This window comes from Equus caballus, chromosome 4 (genome assembly GCF_041296265.1).
Source record: "Equus caballus isolate H_3958 breed thoroughbred chromosome 4, TB-T2T, whole genome shotgun sequence".
In the NCBI taxonomy this organism is placed as follows: domain Eukaryota; kingdom Metazoa; phylum Chordata; class Mammalia; order Perissodactyla; family Equidae; genus Equus; species Equus caballus.
The window spans coordinates 54288590-54311782 of NC_091687.1; the positions used below are offsets into that span (position 1 = coordinate 54288590).

The following is a 23193-nucleotide window of genomic DNA, read 5'->3' on the forward strand; positions in this document are numbered from 1 at the left end:
AAACTAACAGGTGTCTGTGCTCCAATAAGACTCTTAATAAAACAAGTGGTGGGCTGGATTTGGTCTGGCAGGCTGTAATTTGCTGACCTCTCTTCTGGACAGTGGAAAGGGGAGCTAAATAATGGAACACTGTATACCTGGGCCAAAGCTTTGTCTAACAGATGAGAAAACTTCCTAAACTATTCAGTAGTAAAAAACTATAACGTGATATTATTATTACTATATCTGGCATCTGGGATCCAGGTCTAAAACAAAGTTATTTCCGGGAATCCGAACTGCTTATGCAATAAGTAACTTGTGAGACATGTTTTATTACTCCACGAGAGAAACCTACATGTTAGAAAACAGTCCCTCAGATCTATTCCTCTCTTGAATTTCCCTGTAATTTTGGAAGCCTTAGACTCACTCTGAAGCCTGGGAGGCATCTACACACATTATCTGAGAATAAAAATCTGCTAACTTTGGCTATATCATGAAGAGCAACTAACTACTGAAATGGAAACATTTAACTGTTTAGTCTACCATAAAACACCTAGATTTACAGTAACGTAGAATGGATATATATGTGCCTGTGTGGGTCTACTTATCTAAAATTGAAGAAGCAAAATCTCTACTACTGAGTGTCCACAAAACTTCTAAGTTCATCAACAAACAGAAAAATAACATTTATAAATTACTGGGCAGTTTGCATGTCACATCACATGCTACTCAAAAGTAGTTGCTATCTCGCTATTATAGTAAAAACATTCTTTGATGGAGAGATCTGCTCTGTGTGCTATATTAAAATGAAACTTCTATGAATAATAATAAAAATGGACTTACTTGCAAATATGCATTTAGATCCTTTTTTCTCTTTTCTAAAAAATCTCTATCCATATTATTAAAAGTCTTTTTACCAGGAAGCTTCAATATGCTTGACAGATTTTCAAACTAGAAGACAAAATATATTCAATAATCTTAGTTTTTCACAAAAAGAGAAAAGCATTTTCCAAGTGACAATTTCTTTACATATCAAAAGCATCTTGAGCAGGTCATTTTGCAATATATTTTATTATATTAAGCAAAAATCAGAAAATAAAAAATATTGTCCAGATATGTCCAAACCACAGTTCTAATGTTATTTATTACAAAGAAGTATTTTCAAGTAAGAATGACAAATGCGGCTAAGTGAAGAAGACAGATGATGTCCACATGAGGTTTCATTTTAATACTCTAATTTTGAGATTACTCAAAATTTTCATAATAAAAGGTTTTAAAAAATATTTTCCTTAACAACCCTTTGGCTTTGGAATAAAGTATTAGCAAATAAACTTTTTTAATGATCAAAGTTATGAGTTCCTGGCTTATAAAAATTCATAAAGAAATATTTTTATATTGATTTCAAATCAATTAATCATTGTAACAGCTAATTATTATAAGCAGAAAAGGCAAATAAAAAGTATAGCTATATTACAACTCTGTATGTATACAATACTGATACTCTTCCCCACCAACCATATGAAAAATAAACTCATAGGTTACTAAGAAAAAAAACTAAGAGACATCGCTCGCATTTTATCTTTGTATAGCCACAAACCCAAAGTAAGCATACATACTATAAGTTTAGCATTTAACGACTTAACATTTGGGTACACCTTCAAAGGTCCAGATATGTAGTAATCTGCCGTGCCTTGTTAAGGTACACATTTTAACCATCCTACCTGCTAACATAGTGTAAGAGCAAAGTCATTTCGCTAGTGACTGTGCCTGGCCAACAGCCTAATATCTGAAACTTAAGCAGCCTCACTGCTTTTCCCACATGATACATATCCTGAAGTGAAACAAACTTTCTAAAACCATTCTTTGCTTAAAAACAACAGCAACAATAGCATCTCTGTAAAGAAAACTCAGCCCTGGTGCAGAGACTAGAGAGGAGAAAACGAAAAGGTGTAGGAGAATTTTCATCTCCAAACTGTAAGATTCTGATTATTAAATGGAATGGCATATCAGATGGTTGCTTGGAGCTATAATGTGAACAAATTCACTGTATGTTATATCTGAAAAGTAAAAGCAGCTCTTTTGGCCCGAAGCAAGAAAAACAAAAAAGAAGAGAGGCAACTTACAGTGAAAATGTTATGCTGTAGTAATATTCACAAAACTGGTGGTTCACAAAAGTATTAGAAGGGGTCTTCATTGAATATCAAATGTTCAATGGAGGGTACGTGGTTTTAAGAATTAGCTTTTTTTAAAATCTCACCCTACATTAGTAAATTTACTTTTTCAAGATATTTAATTTCCTGGAATATTACTTATCTACATTATCTGAAACTATTAACTCCATTTTACAGAATGCATAGTTTACTCCAGCACTACCAATATGTTATATGCTGAACTGTATTCCCCACAAAATTCGTATGTTCAAGTGCTAACCTCCAGTACTTCAGAATGTGACTGTATATGGAGATAGAGCCTTAATAGAGGTGGCTAAATTAAAACGAAGCCCTTAGGGTGAGCCCTAATCTGACTGGTGTCTTCACAAGAAGAGGAAATTTGGACATGCAAAGAGACACTAGGGATGCAAGTATACAAAGAAAAAGCCATGTGAGGCCAAACAAGAAGGGTGGCCGTGTGAAAGCAAAGGAGAGCTATCTCTGGAGAAATCAAACTTGCCAACACCTCTATCTTGGACTTCTGGCTTCCAGAACCGTGAGAAAATAAATTTCTGTTGTTTAAGCCACCTACTCTGTGGTATTTTGTTATGGCGGCCCTAGCAAACTAATACCCCAAGGGAATATAGTATCCAGCAAAACATACCTTTATTTCAGAACCTTTAAAATACTGAAACATTAATAAAAAGTTAAATGTCACAATTAGCAGTTATTTTCTTAAAGCCTAAATGATCAAACTCTTTAAATTATCTGTTTGAAACAGAAGCATATATGACTAATAGTTTTCTCAAACGCTATTATAAAAGTAAGAAAAAAATGGGGAAGTTTTATATTCTATATTAACTCATTATAAGCTTGGTATTTAAAAGATTATCTACAAGTTTAAGTAAAAGATAGCCCATTCTCTGACAAGTAATATAATTCCCTCTGCCGAAAGTTGATTAAAATATTTTTTTTACATAAAGATTGGCATCTGAGCTAACAACTGTTGCCAATCTTTTTTTTTTTCCTTTCTGCTTTTTCCTTCCCAAATCCCCCCAGTACATAGCTGTATATTTTAGTTGTGGGTCCCTCTAGTTATGGCTAAAATATTTTTAAAAGACATGTAAAAGAAATGAGAAATTTGCCTAAAGAACTCACACAAATTAAAACAAAGAGTATTTCAATGTTCACAAAGAACTTAAATATTATACATAAATTATAGACATTGCAAAATCAAAGATTTATCTTTCCACATGGAATATGTCAGGCTTAGATTCCTAACACACTACTGGAAAATTTAAAAAGCACGCTTGAAATTTTTATATTAGAAGGATTCAAAATTTGTTTATATCCAGGTACATAAATACTTTTACTCGGTTACCTTAATGTATATTTAGCATCTTTTAAATCACTAGTATCTTATCTATACTTATATTCAGTTCGCCCAATAAAACAGAAATGCACAGTATCTAGCAGAATGTAAGCTCCGAGAGGCAAGGACTTGGTCTGTCTTGTTTACTGTTACACTCCTAGCACTGAGAACAGTGCCAGCCACACAAGAAAAACTCAATAAATATTTGTTGAATAAATGAATGTGTAGTTCAGGTCATTTGTAAAATAATATGACACATTTTAATTATTTTCTTTTAATTTTATAAATACTTATCTATAAAACATCAAATTAGACTATTAAAAAATCTTTAAAGAAAATTAATGATAGTTCATATATTTAGATTAGAAACAAGGTTACATCACAAAGCTAAGTAAACAAAATAAAATGTTTTAAAACAACTTTAATACTTTAAGAACACTATGAAGTTAAAATTTACTTGTGTCAACAGGTTGTACTATTATCAACTGGTGAATTACAAGTCACTGCATTTTTCTTCCACTATTTTACAGGGGATTTGAGTTTAAAAAATATAGATAGGGCAGAGCTATAAGGCAAACAGCCTGAGTCTTATTTACAAATGCTTAGTGTTTTGCTTAAACCTAAATTTTCAATTATAAGCTTAGTTTTTAATTTCTTAAGCTCTGTGAGCAATCTAAATACTTAAGTAACCACACGCTACTGTGACTTTATAGGAAACACAAAGTCAAAACACATTCACTTCACCTGCACTGAGCACTTTCAAAAATGAAATGTGCTTTATCAATTTCATTTACTTTTGGTGCTGTGTTGAAAAGGGAAATTTCTGTATGGACTGCTCTACTAATAAAGTTTTTGAAATGTGTGTTCTTCACTTATATTTGTCAATACAGAAACATAATATTTACAGTCCGAGCCTAGAACATTTAAATTAGGCAATGATTATTCCTCTTAATAGCAGAAAGAAAATTATAATTATTCACACAAAGAAAGTTTTGTATTATACCAAATTCCTATTAATTTTCAAGTAAATAAAACTACTCTCAGCAATTCAAATTATCTTAAAATTTGTCATGTTTGGTTAAAGTGTGAGGATGGGAAGAAGAGATATATGAGCTATGCAATTTAAAACAATATCAAACAGGTAATATTTGAAAAAGTAAGGCAATTATTTCTTCAATGTGGGGCAGAAAATTCTTTCATCTCTGCAAACAAATCAACTAAAAATGAAGAAAAGATCTATTCTACAACAAAAACAGAAAAACAGGTATGTCCCAAGTTATTAATTTCCTTATAAACAGAATTCAAAATAGTCCTTTTAATATGGGCTTCTAGAGTCACCATTAACCTGCTTTTAATCACTTTTAAACTATTACTAGTTTACCTCACTCTGTTAGCAAAATATTTTAATGAAATTATCATGGTGCCAACCATATTTTTTCCACTATCTTAACTGAAAAAGATATTTTCTGAATACTAAAGTAGTACAATGTCATTTCAAAGCTTTAGTCCATCCAATCAAATATCACTATTAATTATTATTTTTATTGGTTTACTACCAGTTGTACATTTAAAAACTGGGAATGAAATCAAAGACTCAAAGTAAATTTCACATATCACCTATTCCAATTCATCTGGTGATGGTTTATTTTTTTCTAAGAAGAAGAAAAAATATTTAATAAAAAGTAGAACAGAGAAATAATTTGTTTACATTTGTCATCTTTGACTTTTTATACTTCTGCATAACAAGAGGGTTGTATTTAGTAAGAATTAAAAACAGTATTTGGTTAATGTGAACTTTAATTTAGGTTTTGGTTCTTAAAATAACGAATCAAGGATTTAAACGTTGCAATGTTGGATAAGGATGTCATTTAAAATAACTATAGATCTGAATTATGCTGCCAAAAACAAAAGCACAAACTATGCTCTGGTCATCCCACTTCCTATTTCAAACCAAACCCAAACACCTCTGCAAAACACAACGTACACATAAATACAACTCTTAAAATCACAAATATATACTCATTTTAACTTTCTGAGGTATACCACTGATATTTTGTCACTAGTCCACAATGGTTAGACTGGCTGAAATTTGATTTATTGGTTAAATGCTCAAAATGATTCTAACATTTATGCTGTGTATTCAAAATTCTTACCTTATTTTCTTTCATTAGCTTTGGTCAACACTTAGCATCCTCAGAACTATTCAGAATCAAACATCGAATCAATGTAAAGTACACAAACTTTAAAAACCTTATTACCTGTTCAGTGATTCTCATGTGGAAGTCATGGAAGTCACTATAACGACGATAGGTTTTCCACATCTCCTCACTGTTTAGATTGCGCCGGTGTACAGTGATGGCATATAGTGCATATGTCTTGCCATGATCATTACAAACGCCTGCCACGGCATATGGGTCATAGTCAGCATATACTAGTCATTTAAAACAAAATGAAGAGGAACAAAAGACACAAAAAGGAGGAAGATGAAGAACAAAAACAAACAAAAAGGATGACACGAAATGAAGAAGAATCTGAAACGACAGACTGAGACAAAAGGATGTCACCAAAGGATAAAACAGATTCTCATCCTCTGTACTCACATCTACAAGGTGTTCCATATGATGGCTACATTACATAATAAACTACAAGTTTATGATGACACTACCAACCACACAGTGATGTCTACTTTGGACTCTCTTCCCAGAACCACCTCACAGCACATAGCATGTGAATCTCTTAAATTTAATACAGGAAAAATAACAAAAACTAAGTAATAACCTTTTGTACTAGCCTTCACTATTCAGTTTCATTTCAATTAAAATCTCTTCAACTAAATAGAAAGCAAAAGCCACGCAATAAGATTTATCTACTCTTTTGGCAAGTCTCTTTCTCACTTATAATATTCAACAATTTACAAGTGTAGTTTATTCTGGAGATTTTTTTTTAAAAGGCATTTTCCTACAGATCTGCCACTAAGCATCCAAGTCAGGTAGTCTCTAAAATCAAAACCTGTTCCCGTTTTGTACTAATCTGAAGTAAAAAGATGCACTTTGAATCACTTTCTTTGTCTTTCCTATTTGTCGTCTTCTTATCTCTGTATTATATTCTATTCTTAGGTCTCCAAAAGTTTACTGAGTCTACACTCATCTGTATTCGGTCTATTTCTTAATCCATTCACTGACCTCAATTTCAATCACTACATTTTTTAATTTCTATAATTTTATTTGGTTGTTTTTCATAGTGTTGTATTCTTGCCTTAGGTTTTTATCTCTAAATATCCTTAACATACTCTCATATTCTCCACACAATCACTTGAGGATGGCCGAATCTAGACATATCCATGTTGGGATATAAGATAGGCTTTCAATTTCTTGTGGGTGATAACTATCATTTCCAGCCATGATCTTCACGTTCTTTGTTCTTTCCCCTAACAGCAGGCTAAGTTTTTCTAGTTCCTTTTTCACATCAAGCCACCCTTTGTGACTCTGGGCTTTATGCAAAGGACTAGATTCCAGATTCCCATGGCTTTAGCCCATCCAGCCTCTTCTAAACTTGAGGGCAAGAAAATGCTGTCAATATCAAGACAGCTATCTTCATGCTTCTAAGAGCTCCTTGCCTTCAACTGTTTGTTCACTTCCCTAAATTTGTTTTTCCTCATGGTCTATAGCACCTGTAGATTTTCCCCTTGGCTATTTTTATTTTATTGTTTTCAGCCTTTCTATGAGTGGGATGAAGGATTCCCCATAGCAGTTTATACTACCATATTGACCAGAAGTATAAACTGCTCTCCTAATAAACAGATTACATTGATCCATAATTATGAAAAAGAAGTGGCCAAGTTTTGGATCTGACTAAATATTTTGTATTTTGTATATAATTAAGCAAATAGGGTCTTAGTAGTAGTTTCTTAGTAATTTATTTTAATCACAAAAGCTAGAATCTATATGGGCAAATGTAGTTGTACAGAAACCTCTCTTGGACTTCCATCAAAATTTTTCTAAGATTTGTACTTTCTACTGAAAACTGCCCTTCATTCCCTTTCCGTCTAATATCAGTGTTCCTCATTTGACAAAAGATAAGACTAAGGACAGCCTTTGGTCATCTTGTTCTCAGAGGCTTTAACTATAGGTAACACTATTATTCACCGTTGACCTCTTCTAAGCATCCTTCTCTCAGAGACTTAGCAGAGTAAACTGCACAACACTTTTTCATCACATTAGAGAAACACCACGACTCAAGTAAGTTAGCATGGCAACAAGGGAATGGCTTTATCTGTGGAGTTCAAGATAGATTTGCGAAAGAAAAATAGAAAGCAGAAGCCAATTAGGCAGCAAACCACAACCGAACTGGAAGTTAACAAGAGTAATGAGACTAGCAAGGAGTAGAAAAAGAAAGAAGAGAGGAATATAAGAAAGCATTATAAAAAAGAATAACCAGATTTGTCACAAATTGATAGGCAGGAGAGATCACGACCACGGTGCATGCACAATGGGAAGAATAATGAGGTTGTTATAAGAGAAGTACAGAAAACTGAAAGGTAATTTGATTTTAAAAGAAGATAATGAGGTTACATATATTGATTTTGAGATGATGGTAAGATATTATAACAGAAACAGTAGGTTTTGTTTTCATTAGGAGAATGTTACTCATAGCAGGTGATGTGCAAACTATTTGTTACTAATCCATAACCAGATAAGGAACTAGGATCAAAATATAAATCAATCTCATCACTAAGCATGCACATTGTATAATTTAGCCAATATTTTTTAAAGCAAGATTCCTCAATGAAGCGGTACACACTAGTCCACGGACCACTCCTTGAGTAGCACTGCACTAGACTCTAAGTTCTACTTCCTGTAATAAAGATGTTAAAGGCACAGGATCTAGACTCAAAGACACTATGGAGTCCAATTGGTAAAATAACTATTTATTGAACAAATACTAATATATAATGCCCACCATGTAATTACTAATGTAATTAATTAGTCTATAACAACTTTATGAGGTATTATCATTATTATCTCATTTTACAGATGAGGGAACTGAGGTATAGAGAAATTAAGGAATGTACTCAAGTTTACCCACCTATTATGTGTCAGAGCTGAGGTTTGAATTCAAGCAATATGGACAAAAAGTTGTGCTCTTAGCCACTACACTAGGCTGCCTCTTTAGTATTTATGAAAGGTTTGTCTAACAGAAATAACTTATTAAAAATGCTTACCATACTACTTCCATGCATTTTAAGAAGCTAAAAAATATTTATTGAATAAACGGACAAAGCAGCTAGAAAATCAGAACCCTCAGAGAAGAGAAAGATCCACATAAGAAATACAGACATGAGTGTCTTCCTCTAGACATAAAAATTTAAGATCTTCAATAAAGAAATAAAAAGACAAATACTAAACATATGCACTTTAACAAAGGCTTTCACATTTGGAAGACAAGCCAACAAAGAAAATAGAGATTTTTAAAAGAATTTAAAAATTTTAAGAAAGGAAAAAATAAGACAACTGTATCAAAAGCTAGACAGAAAAGCAACAAGACCTCTGGTTTTACTGACAAGGGTGTTATCTAATGAGCTTTAAGAAAGGAGTAACTTATGCATCATCTATTTGTAAAAGATAAAGGAACAATTGAGACAGTAATTAACATAACTTATTCTAGAAATTTAGCAGAGGACAGAATGCAAAATGAGACTCCAGCTCCAGTGTGAAGCAAAAGAAAACAGAGATCTTAGGAAAAAGCAGATGCAAATTATCTTTTAAACTACACTTATACTGTAAAATCTCTTTTCAGTATTTAAAATGTAAACATGAAATTGAACTGAGGTATACCTCAGTATGTTTATACTTCAGTATGTTATCTAACAAACACACTCCCATTTTGTAGGAATAGTGAGAGGCTAGATAAGAAAATCAATGTCTACTATTCATTGGCATTATCTAATAACCCAATAGCAACAATGGAAATTTTTTTTTCTTAGTTTACTATTTTGCATGTATGCTGATTGAGTCACAAAATCTTAGAGGTTTCTCGCCTCATCCAAGCATTTCTTGAAATTCTGTAAACTCTCATACCCAAAAGCTTCATTTACTCAATTATCTACTCTGCCTTTGCATGAATGAAAAAAAATGAACTAAAATCTGCCCTAAAATGATTTAATAAGAATTATGAAGACAATTATCAGCTAGACACAAACAAAAAGAGGAAAAGATCGGTTTCAGAGTTTATTAGCACTGACAATACGCTTAGAATTTAAGCTTTTCCAAATGTTAACAGTGACAACCTTCAAATACCATATACATAAGTAAATAAACATCATAGAATTTAATGAAGAACATGCTGCAGAAAATAAAGTAACTTAAAAATATGACTACTGAAAAGAAAAACGGAGTGTAAAAATAAATGTGAAAATAATGTAGGGATAATAATAATCAATAGTTTTTAAACAACAATTAAACCACAAAGACTCTTACCAGTATCTGAAATGTAAGCATGAAGTTGTACCAAGTCATCAGAAGATACATTTGAAAGGTCATCTAAAGACTAGGGGGAAAAAAAAATCAAGAAACAAAATTTTTAAATTTTATAGAAAAAAAGTGTTAAAGACTTCTACATCATGTATGCATTACTCATCTTTGCCTCATGTAAGCTTTATATTATTTGTATCCTCCCCTCCAACAATAATCCTCCTTATTTATACTAACAGAAGAGAGAAATGCCAAGATTAAGAAATTATAAATCAAAGTAATTTAGAAACCAACTTAATACATCATATTATTTCTTCCCTCATTGCTTGGCCATATATTATAATGTGCTATTTCTCAATTATATTCAATACATGGCAAGAAAAAAACGTGAATAAAAATTCTTAACATTTCAATATTTTTATAGTTGAAATATACTGGAGCCAACTTTGTAATCCTTAACTTAACACTTTGGTTAAATTAGAAATAATTTCAGTTAATTTAGATTCCTTATTATAAAATGAAAACAATAATAGTACCTACATCATAGGGTTATGTGAGGATTAAACGAGAAGACATGTAAAACATTTAGAAGGCTGTCTAACACAAAAAATATTAGCTATTACTATGATTACTTACTAAATAAACTGAGTCTGTAGCCTGACAGATTTTAAATAATTAATTTTCAAAAATCATTCCACAAACAAAAATTATTACTGATTGACCTGGAATGAAGCTTTTATAACTAGCCTCACATGAGCTTTCCTGGTGTGAACGTTTCACATGTGTTGTCATATTCATTGCTGGGGGAATTAAGCTTGTGCTATGTAACTACTATGGGAGAGGATTCTTGGAAACTTGTCATGGTTTCCTCCGGACTTTGCCCCATGCACCTTTTCCTTTTGCTGATTTTGCTTTTCGTCCTTTCACTATAATAAATCCTAGCCATGAGTATGACTGCTGAGGCCTATGAGTCTTCTTAGTAAATCACTGAACATAGGAGTGGTCTTGGGGAGCTCTGACACCCAGACATTATATGATTCAGACATATTTTACACTTTAAAAACCATAGGATCTGAATGAACTTTGGAGTCCCAATTATTGCTAAAAGAGTCATCTAAATGACTTCGGTGTAGCCATATATATGACATAAAGTCATTTAAATTAAGGCTACTGCATTCCAAGAAGAAAGCCTAAAGGGTATCTACTAAAGACTGATTATTAAGAGAAGCAAAATGTGATAATTCCATACAGATCATTCCCGGGTCAAATCAAGTGGGAGAATCATTAAATTAAATTAGGCCTAGAACAGGCTTCACTACCAATACCATAAGAGACTTTAGCCATATCAATTAGTCTTTCTCATATCTCAGTTTTCCCAATGGTCATAATGGCGTAGTATCTGCTCTACAACTCTGTCAGGATATAAATGTGAATGAAAATACTTTGAAAAGAAACAGAATGCACTTATTTTTAAGTGCTCATGTGACCTATAATAAAACACTTTGATAGAAACAGCACAATCTTTGCTTTGTTTTTATGTGAAAGACAGAAATCTCAGAGGAAATGGTTTATTCTACAAAATTTAGAATGTTATTTACTGTGATCTTCTTCCCATTATAAGCTAGCACAGGGAACATAAAACAATTAACTTTTCAAAAAAGCATTATTATTATTAGTAGTAGCAGTAACCTTCCCTTATAGGTAACATTTAAAAAGCTAAATACTACTTATTATTTTAAACACATTAGCATCTTATACTATGCAACTCAGAAGTTGCTAGACAATGCTGAATATAAATGTCTTTTTAGCACATTTAAAGCATACAATTAACATTATTCTCATTAAATATGATGGGAAAATCTGACGAAATGTCTCACAGTTATGCACAGTAAATATCAAGTACACTATATAAAGTTACAATTGGTGAAATAATGTTAACTACAGAAATTTACTCTGATTTAGAACTATAAATATTGATTAGTAAAAGAAAACTGTGATTTCAAAACAAGTGCATTAATGTTGTCCTGAAATAAAATATAGTTTGTAAAGTAGTCCTGTAGCTTGATTCTGAACTCCTTGCAAAAAAAGAGTGTTTTTAACAACATTATGCTAAGACAAAAAACGAACATTCAACTTAATTGTGATAATCAACTCAGCAAACACAACTACAGTAGCAATGCTAGAAACGCTTATAATTTACCTGTCGATCTCAATTGCAAAATAAGTAAAATTCCACACATTAAATATTCACTTTGCTTAGTATATTGGAATAAACTATTATGACCTCATTTATAACCTTAAACTATTTTAAAAATCCAGCTACCCACTAAAATTTGTCTCTGTATTCAAAAGAAATCCAAAGACTGCCTACTTAAAACCCTGAATTTAACTGATTTCTGTGAAGAATAAAATACTGCAAGTCACTGACCTCAATGTGACCTTTTTCAATCCAGAGACTGTTCTGGTTTGTAGCATTATGTGACAAAAGGGATCTCTCTTATTTGAAAAAGCATTTATTCCAGATATGAAATAAAGAAAAAAATTTATTTTTTACTAGTGTTCAAACACGTGTACAAGCACTACAAATGTGAACACTAGAAAATTTCAAACCAAGGAAAAGTATCATCAAATGATTTAGGAAAACATAAATGTTACAAAATATCTGACATAATACTATGACTGGCTTTAATGTTTTGTTAAAGGTTATACTTTGTACAGTAATAGAACATTTACTCAATAAGGTTATTTTAGAAATAAGTGTAATAACATAGAACACAACACACAAGGTAACGGACCTCCAAACCACTTAGCTATTTCAAAAAGTCTGAAAGAAAAAGTAATGTAGTAATGTAATCCAGAAGGAATCTGGACCGAAACTTTCATAGAACCCTAATATTTCTTCCCAGCAGCATTTTATGAAATAAGTTATTCAATGGCAAGAACAGATATATAAAAGAACTGAAATGTTCATTATTTCACACTTCTCCTTGAATGTATGAAATATGAATGATAGCTTATATGCTAAAAACCTATGTCATTATCAACATGGATGGACCTTCAGGGTACTATACTAAGTGATATAAGTCAGAGGGAGAAAGTCAAACACCGTATGATCTCACTCATAAGTAGAAAATAAAAATGACAAACACACAGATAGCAACAGAGATTGGATTAGTGGTAACCAGAGGGGAAGAGGGGAGGCAGGAAGGCAAAAGGGGTAATTAGGTACATGTGTGTGGTGATGGATTGTAATTAGCCTTTGGGTGGTGAACATGATGTAATCTACACAGAATTCAAAATATACTACGATGTACACCTGAAATTTATATAATGTTATAAACCAATGTTAGTGCAATAAAAAAAAACTTTGTCATTCTTAAGTTTATAACCATAGGATATAGTTGCTTACTTCACTGTAAAATTCTCTAAGCTTAAAAAAATGTTTTTTATAACCACCTGAATGTGTTATAGTGTAGACTTTAAGAAACATCTAGAAGTTTTCAGATATCTCAATTTTATATTTCTTTTCTAAATACAAGAGAAGAAAAAACTAATTCCAATGTAAACATTTAAGTTACAAATTTACTGCCTATCATAGCACTAACCAGAGTCATTTTAAAATACTAAATATTGGGATTGCAATAATAAAATCAATTTTTTAATCAAATGCAACAGAATTACACAGGTGTGACCTAAGCCCATTTTTAAAAATGAAAATAAGTTTCATTTTTAAATTCTAATTCACAGTTGCCTTATATGTGAATTTAACATTTCTTTAAGAGCATAATAACTTCTTACGATACTAAAGGATGATTTAGGGGCTTCTAATATAGCATTTATTTACATATATTAAGGCCCACCTTTTATGTTATTTTCAAGCCACTTTAATAATTACAGTACCCATAATAGTACTTACCAAATTTATGCTTCCTGTAGGAGAACCATTAAAAGATTCTGTAGGAGAAGAAATTCAACTTAGTAATAGTAAACAACTTCTGAAACAGTTGCTTTATCTAAGGTTCAAACATCAAGAATGAAAGTCACATGAGCCAAGACATAACAAAACAGTATAGAAAATTGTGGTACATTACTTCCAAATACCTGTTCCCTTAAGCCCCATGGTTTTCCAAGCCAGGTATTTTAGTGAAAATATGTATGTACCTAAGTTGCCCTCCCCTGCAAAAAAGGGCATTCATGTACAGGAGAGCAATTATTAAATATTTTATCCTTACAGTATCATATTAAGTTCCCTAACACAATGTAAACATGAGAACAACACTGCACAGTGAAGTCTGTTAGGAAATGTTAGAGGTACTTTGTTATTTCTGTCTCACTGGATTAAGAAATGTTACAAATAAAACTATACTTTAGTGTGAAGGATAAATAGAGTGATTTTTAATATATCTATTAAGTCCACTTATTCTCAGCAGATTTGGCTCAAAGACATTGGAAGTGTAGATTCTTGAATCAATATATAACTAATAGAACAAAAGATATGTAAAACTCAATATGCAATGCCATTTAATTAAAAAGCAACTAAAAATTATTTTTAAAAAGTAATGTTAGAAAGTCAATTATACATTATTAAAATTAATGTATTTTCCCTCAGGATTTTATTCTATATCTGAGCAAATTAAGGTACCAATTAAGATGCTCCTCTGTTAAAAACACAAATAAATATATGGTGAAGCAATATTCATATACAAATTAAAGTTAATGTATGGTTTCTAGCACTTAAGAGATTATTTATGAATCTGGATCTCTAAATGGGTCTTCAAAGCAAATTTCTACTTCTTTTACAAAAAGGTAGCTGGTGTTGCTTTCCAACTTCAATAAGTCTAAATGCCAGAGAACACTCCTTGGTTCCTCAGACCTTTAGTTTCAAAAGGTAAACAGGAATTTCCTCCTAAGATTACCTCTTGGTTAACAGCAAGGCGATAATTAAAATGAGTAAACAAATAGTTCTTATCCTCCTTATTCAATTATATGCCTCATACCTCCTTCTGTGATCTACCACCTCTTAAATCTTCCCACCAAAGACAGGTTAAAAGAGAAATCAAAAGCAAAACAAGGCATAGTTTACTTTCTTAACAATAAGATCCAGAAATATAGTCTAAAATCAATCTAGGTCCACATTTAATCAAGAATTTGATAAATGCCTATAAACATTAGAGAATAAAAGAAAGTACTGTTTGACCTGGTGAGAAAAATAATGTGGTTGAAATTAACATTTAAAACAGAAAGCATAATTTAAATATTTTTTAAAAGACTATGACACCAAGTTTTTAATAAAGGAGAAAACATCTGCTTTTAAAATAATTTAAAGTTGAACTCAACTAAAGAAAGCAATCACAAATAAAGAGAGAGAGAGGGAAGAAAGGGAAAAAAGGGAGGAGAGGAGAGAGAGCAGAGAGAGCATGCATAAGCAAGCCATCCGTTACCTACCTACCTGCTGAAGTTTGGTTAAATAGGGAATGAAATTTCTTCCCCAGCAAAGAAAAATCACAGAGGATACTAGCACACATACGACTTGACCCATTAATTTTAGGCTCAACTGTACCCTCTATTTTTTAAAAATCAGATGCACATTAAACACAGGATTAGATAATTATTTCAAAATGTCTAAAAAGTAGCCAAAATCTCACATCTAAAAAAATACACAATGTCAAGAAGCTTAATTTTAAAACTAAGAAAACAAATTTATAACAAAAAATGTGGGGAAGGTCTATTTGTGATTAAACAATCTTATAAAGACAAGAAAATCATAAGCATTACTATTTGAAAAAGTTGCAGTGATTGCCTAAAACCTAAACACTAACAAAGACAATAAACCTACTAGCTATTTTTAATAACAATATTTCATATTATACCCATCATTCCACATACTTTTCTCAACTGATTTAGGATTAGGCAATTTTTTAGTTATAGAATGTACAGAAGCTCATCAATTAAGACAAAGAATGTTAAAAAGCAATGTCCTGGAGAGACAAGAGATACATATGTAGGTAATTCAAAACTACAGTCAACAATTCCAATGTGAGGGATTACTCAATGACTGATATAAAAGAGAAGTACATTTACTTCAGATCAAACAAGTTGCAGAAAGAAATTTCTTTAATCGACTTACGTTTTAAGTAAGTGTGAGGTTTTTGGGAGTTTGAGATGACATAAATAATTTGCTTCCCTTAGTTGCATACAAGAAGACAGACTGGCCAGAAAGATGTGAATGGAAGCTAAAGGTCAATTTAGAAGACCCTGGAAGAGCTCTTACACTATAGTGTCAAAAACACTCCCAGAGAATATATTGCTATCATCATTTTAAATTACATATTACTTATAAACTCATACAACTAGCAGATTATGATTCAATTTACCTTCTTTCATTCCAGGCCATATAGCAAATCCATTTCATAATACTAAGAAATTTCTAAAGCAGTTAAACTAAAATAAATAAGAACACTTATAATAGTCCTTTCTAGAAACAGAGTTGCTACTACAAATTTCATAGCAGCTCTGTAAAAAATGTTTCAAAAGAGACAGTAAATACAGATATACTATATAATGAACTTGATGTACACTGAGTTTTACTATTCAGCTCTCATAGAAGCACTCTTTAAAAAACTTCCTTAACTATGCAATCAAATCCAGCTAATAGAATATCATTCCAATTTTACAAATAAATAAACCAGAAAGAGTATTAATTTAAAAACCCAAGATATTAGATCAACAATCAATATAAAAGTTACTAAAACTCAAAAGCAAACTTCTGTAACCAGAATGCTTAGAATATTTAAAAATAAGTAAAATCTCACTAATGTCAACTAGGGAGTAGGGAAGAGGGGGAAGAGAAGAGGGGAGGCATGGATGCCTCCATAATAGAGGACCTTTTAGAAGCAGTGCTATCTAATAGATCTATTATATCTCCAACCCCAAGAGGTCCTGTCCATAAAACCGAAGTAAACCTAAAAGCATAAGTAAATGATTATAATTAAAACACTCTCTTAAAATAATTACAGAGTCAGGGGGCCGGCCCGGTGGCACAGCGGTTAAGTTTGCACGTTCCGCTTCAGCGCCCGGGGTTCACCAGTTCTTATCCCTGGTGCAGACACGGCACTGCTTGGGAAAAGCCATGCTGTGGTAGGTGTCCCACGTATAAAATAGAGGAAGATTGGCAGTAGTTAGCTCAGGGCTAATCTTCCTCAAAAAAATAAGTAAATAAGTAAATAAATAAATAAAAATAAAAAATAATTACAGAGTCAAATCTTCCTGTATACTTTTTATTTATATTGCTTATTTGCTTGGTAGAATACAGCAGAAAGTGCATCAAACTCTAGACATTTAATTAGAGTTTAATAAGTACTTCTAAATTGGATCACAAGTTAAATGGTCACTGGGCCTAAGAATCTGGAGACTTCAAATAACTGATTATTTATTACTAATTAAAAACTGATACTTGTGCTCTAGTTTATAAATCATTTTCATATACATAATTCCATTTAAATCTGACAATAACTCTGAGGCAAGATATTACCATGAGAAGAATATTATCCCAGATTTACAAATGAAAAAAATAAGGCTTAAAAAAATTAAGTGTTTGGCCAACATCACACAGATAATAAGTAGTAGAACGGGAGTAAAATCTAAATACTCTGACACTTAAAGTCTGCTTTTTTCACTATACCATGCTAACAGTACCCTCATTTGAAAAAAACAAAAGATTGCAATAAATGCTTCTTATAGCTTCTCCCAACTTACACTGTGTAGCATGTGGAAAAGAGTATAATTAAAAAGAGAAAAGACTACACTTTCTTTAATACTGCTTTATAAAAAGCATTATAAAACATTATAAAAAGTTTATGGTACAGTCTCAGAATCATTTTTTGATTCAATTGAGCTAACAATTACTTGTTATCTCATTTAATCTCAATAATCCCATTGTTAGTCATGAGTATTATCACTTACTAGCAAAAGGGAAATTACCATAGAAATATTTGGATGACACAACTCAAAAAAACATTCTTTAAGAATTCAAGGGGCCAGCCCTTGTGACCTAGTGGTTAAGTTTGGCGCATGCTGCTTTGGAGGCCCAAGTTGGGTTCCCAGGCACGAACCTACACCACTCGTCTATTAGTGGCCATGCTGTGGTGGTGGTTCATATAAAAAAGAAAAAAGAGGAAGATTGTCAGTGGATGTTAGCTCAGGGTAAATCTTCCTCAGCAAAAAAAAAAGTTAAGGATTCTATATTTACATTCTAATCTGTTATTAAATTTTCAACATTGTAATTTAGTATACTAACTAAACTTTGTCCTACATTTATAGATTTTTAAATACATTACAATTTATATTTGAGCTTCAAGAACATTTTTATCTTATTTAAAAGGTCATTATTTTGGTAAGCAGAATATATACATATATACACACACACACATAAATGTACAATGTCTGGCACCTTACCTCCATCACCATCATCTGATCCTCTGAAACTAGGATCTTTTAACATATCCAGCTCAGCTAACATGCGCACATAAAGTGCATTCTGTCTGAAGGAAGGATAAAATCTTTCATCTCGTAGCATCAATTCATATACCTTATTGAAATAAATCAAGATAGTCAATCATTAATACAGATAATGTACTAATTTTCACTAATAAGATTTCACCAAAAACTAGATTGAGATCTTCTATAATAAATCATAGGCTCCATATTTATAAGATGTCAGCAATAAGACTATATTACAACTAATGATTTCCTCTGGTCCCTCTACCACCTAAATTGCACTGAAAAGGGTCCTAGTGCAACAAAAGTCACATGAGAGCAGGTTATATACAATGCTCTAGGAGGCAGTGTTCTTTAAAAACAAGTCCACATACAGGCTCAAGGCACATATTTAAATAAATTTGAGTCATATTATTTATACATCATCAATTCATGAAATTCTAAAACTATATATCTGGCTCTTCAGTCAGATTCAAATTGAAAAAAGCAACATAAGAATTTTCCTCATTTGTCAATTAAATAAGCAAATAAAAAACACTGGCCTATCTTTTTGTAACTGAGAAGTATTATACTATAACTAATCTTTTTAGTTACCACTCTAATTTTATGTTTCAATAACCTTTTTAAAAATGAACTACATGCATATAGAAATATACATTTTTTTCAAGAAAGATATGATAAATGTATATAATACCTTCCTTTGAATGTCATCAAAGATTTCAGGGGTTGGATCTTCATGATTCAAAGTATCTGCTAATTTTGCTACCAAATAATCATCAACAGTAACTCTTGGAGATGCCTAACAGAGAAAAATAATAGTAGTAATGATCTTTGGAGTTTCTAAATATAAGTTAACCCTTGATAGTAGGAGAATTAAAAAATGGAATCACATTACTGAAAGTAATTGGCACAAAGCCTTTGCTTTGTAAATGACACCTTGATGTTTAAGGCTGAAATAAAATAGGACCATCTCATGATCGTAGTAGACTAGAAGACAAACATGGATTTTAAATCTTGACTTTTGCTGAGCAAGTTACTTCTCACTAGGTTTCATTTATTCAATCTGCAAAATGGAGATAATACTACATGAGATTATTATAAGGATTAAAAAAGATTTATGTAAAGGCATACAAGCACAGTCACTGGCAGATAGGAAAGAAACACTGTCATTAGGAGTTATGTTTAGCATTCAGTAGTCCTGCATGTGTATTTAATAAAATTCCCAAAAGAATAAGCCATTTGTTACTTATCATTAACACTAGAAACAATCCTCCTAGATGGCCTTTAAGAGAGACTATTCTTATCCTAAATTTGGTTTTATAATGCTGCAACAAAGTTCCAGAGTGATATGGGAGGGAAAAAAATCTGAAAAGTTCATTTGTTCCAACAACTCCCATTTCAAAGTGCATAATGTGACAGACATTACACAGAAATATAAAATCTGATGTCCAATGTAAAAAATCACTTTATTGAAAGAAAATAATGCTGAAAAGCTAGGAATATGGCCATTTTGGCATGTCAACTTTGGAGTTTTTAGTTCAGAAGGCTCTGGAAAGTAAATGAGTGATGAGGAAGGTAACTTTTAGAGAAACTAGCAAAAGAATGCAATGCTTAAATAATTTCTCTATGCTATCCAATAGAATATCTAAGGAAGAGAATGGATAAATCAAGAAGAGGAGAAAAAGTACAAGTAAGTAAACAGCAGGGTATAAATGCATATAGGAAAAGAGCTATACAACTTCTACTGCTCCCTTGTTAATTCATCTCTTGTTAGTAAATTTGAATAGGTCGTGTGGTGGTGGTTTTCCTTTTTGAAGAGGGAGGAAAAGGATGCGTATTTACTGTTTGATTGTATATGAGAGGGTGTGGTGTGGTGTGTGTGTATGTGTTTTCCCAAGGAACAGGAAAACTAAACAACTTTATGTGACAAAGATTAGAGAAGAACATGATGTTAGTTTTGTCCTTTCATTTGTCCTCTAAGCTCACTAAACTCAGTTTCTAGGAAATAAGAAAAGGCAAATTTGAAAATAATAACATTTTACAATTATTTAAATTTTGCCTATAATCTCAGGTACGCAGAATTAGATTAAGCCTCATCCTTAGTACAGGGTGACCAACACTTTTGGAGAGGTATCATGGGACACAACTAACCAGACCTTTCCACTCAAAAAAAGTAACATAGAAGTATGTATACACATTTGTTACTATTTTAACTTAAAAATACAAAAATGGGTGTTTTTCCAAAATTATCTGTTAATCTGTATTTTTTACTTTTCTATTACACAAATGTGGTTATTTAAACAAAACAATAGGATTAGTTAGTGGCAACTAGTAATTAATAGGATTGATTAAATAAATGTTTAAGAAAAATTTTAAATATATTTATAATGTTTCTATCATCTGATAGAGCGATTTATTTTAACTTTTTAAAACTCTTTATCAGATACTTAAATATTGTAGGCTATATTATTGTGTATTCTTAAAATACATAAATGTAAGACTTTAAAAGAAGAGTATACATATAATAGGAGTAATTTAACAGAAAATGTCTATATTTAATAAAAAATAAACAATTACTTTTCTTCTTATTTCATGATCCCATGAGGTATTTTTACTCTGTGTTTCCTTTTTCAACAATACTTCTCTGATCTGCCTGCAGCCTTTATTTAGGACATCCTTTTCTTTTACACAGTGGTATAACTGAATACAACCAAATGTAAAATTCACTTTGACTTTCAGCTCTGCTCTTAAAGCCTACATCACACTTCTTCTCTTATCAGTCTAATGTGACATCAAGTTAAATATCTTTTTAATAAAATCATTTAGGTAGAGAATAATGGAATTTTACTGACAAAGACAGCAGGTTTTCAGACCTGTAGGAATTTGCTACCAGCTCTCCAAAAAATGTCCATAGACTTTGTATCTACAGGCTTGTTTAGTAGACCAGTTGTTTGTCAATCGGGTCCTTTGCATCTGTGAACTCATCATATAGGCTATCCACATCTAAAATGTCCATTTTTAAATACTTTTAAATACTTTTTTTTTTTGAGGAAGATTAGCCCTGATCTAACATCCACTGCCAATCTTCCTCTTTTTGCTGAGGAAGACTAGCCCTGAGCTAACATCCATGCCCATCTTTCTCTATTTTATGTGGTACACCTGCCACAGCATAGCTTGACAAGCAGTGCATAGGTCTGCACCTGGGATCCGAACCAGCAAACCCCAGGCCGCAGAAGCAGAACGTGCAAACTTAACTGCTCCACTACCAGGCCGGCCCCTAAAACATCCATTTTTAAACACTTTAAAGCATAACAGATGTCATCATAAATTAAATCTCTCCTCCTCAAGGAAAATGGTTTTAAAATACACATATCATTTAAACTTGTGAGCGTGAAGCTGGATTCCAAATAAATTACAGTGTTAGTAAAGACACTGAGAAAATCCTGTTTAAACTGGCTTTCCCTTTCTGGGATATTTTTTTGAGTTCACCACAGCAATATTTCCAAAAAATGAGTCATGTTTGTTATTATGAGTTTTTGTTATAGCCTACACATAAATACTTCAGGTCAGTCCATCCTTTTCAAGTTTCCTTTCAGCTTTTTCAAAGATTATTCAACAGTTTTGCAGAAAAAGCATATAAATTTCAGTTTACCATAATTCCTTTTCCCATACTCATTTTTGATATATTTTCCAATTAGGGAAGGGCATTATTCTTGTCCCATTCTTTGAAAATATGATTTTACTGCAGGCCAACATTTCAGCATCTTTTCTATGGCTGGCAACAATGATAGATAGTCATCTTAAAGGCAAATTCTAAAGATCTGTTGACATTTTTACAATGTGAAAAATATCAGTTTCTACATTTTTTGAAGAAACTGAAAGTGGACCAAAAAATTTTATTATGAAAACCTCAATACTACAAGTAAGCAAATGATATCTGCTTTTAGCAGTGTTATATAGTAAGAATACATGATATTTAGCAGGTAAGAGCTTTTCATTCTCTTTGGTAAGAAGTTTATGGACTGAATGTGATTTGCTAAAATTTAGGTTGGCACTGTCTGCCAAATATGCAGACAGATGAGCAAAGTTTGTCTCATTTTTCCTGTAGTTTATTAAAATCTTAGAAATCAGGAAGGTATCTAAAACTGCATTTTTTCAAATCAAAGTACCTAGACACTATGGGAAATATACTCTTGTTGCTACAATTTGATGTAACACAACATACTAGAGAAAGCATGATTGCTGTAAGATCTGATAGAATAAGCTGTAAACTTTAAAGGGCCAAAACATGCTATCAAATTTCCCTTCTCATTTACCCACAGGATATTTCAGTTCAAAGCTCTGAATCATAAAACGTAATTCTACTCAGTTTTACAAAGCAATGAAGGGAAAGATAGGCCAATGTGTGTTCATTTGTGCAGTATACCTAAGTTAACTTAGCCACTATTTTCAAGTGATCATGGGGTCTTTTGGGGAGATGAAAAAAAAATTTTATTGACCTAAAAGTACCTGCAATATTCAGTCTCCATAGTTGCTTTTCATATCCCCTATCCACCAAGATCAATCCCAAAATATTTTTTGTACATTATGCAGTATGCTCTATTTTGGTTATTTACTCTCCCTAATCCAGTTATATGGTTCTTTCTATCTGTCATTAAAATAACCCAGTCGTTTAGTCTTCTTTTTGGGCAGTGTCTGGATTATGTTGGTGTTAGTATTGCAATCA

At 32.0% G+C, this 23193-nt stretch overlaps 1 protein-coding gene across 24 annotated transcripts in view; it reads right to left on the reverse strand.

Annotated features, from left to right (window-relative positions):
• Positions 1-23193, reverse strand: part of SNX13 (sorting nexin 13) — a 143529-nt gene that overhangs the window by 41870 nt on the left and 78466 nt on the right. For 14 of the 24 annotated variants that reach the window (XR_011437841.1, XR_011437840.1, XM_070264594.1 and 11 more), the window contains 6 exons: positions 19162-19266; positions 18426-18558; positions 13888-13925; positions 9978-10047; positions 5760-5899; positions 823-930 (listed from right to left, as the gene is read on the reverse strand). Coding sequence is in view for 21 of the 24 variants with exons in the window: in XM_070264594.1 (XP_070120695.1) it covers positions 823-930; positions 5760-5899; positions 9978-10047; positions 13888-13925; positions 18426-18558; positions 19162-19266 (594 nt within the window). In the remaining 3 variants the exon portion in view is untranslated. Of the gene's footprint in view, positions 1-822; positions 931-5759; positions 5933-9977; positions 10048-13887; positions 13926-18425; positions 18559-19161; positions 19267-23193 lie in introns of all 24 variants that reach the window. The other 10 variants (XR_011437839.1, XM_070264589.1, XM_070264592.1 and 7 more) reach the window with 1 other exon arrangement.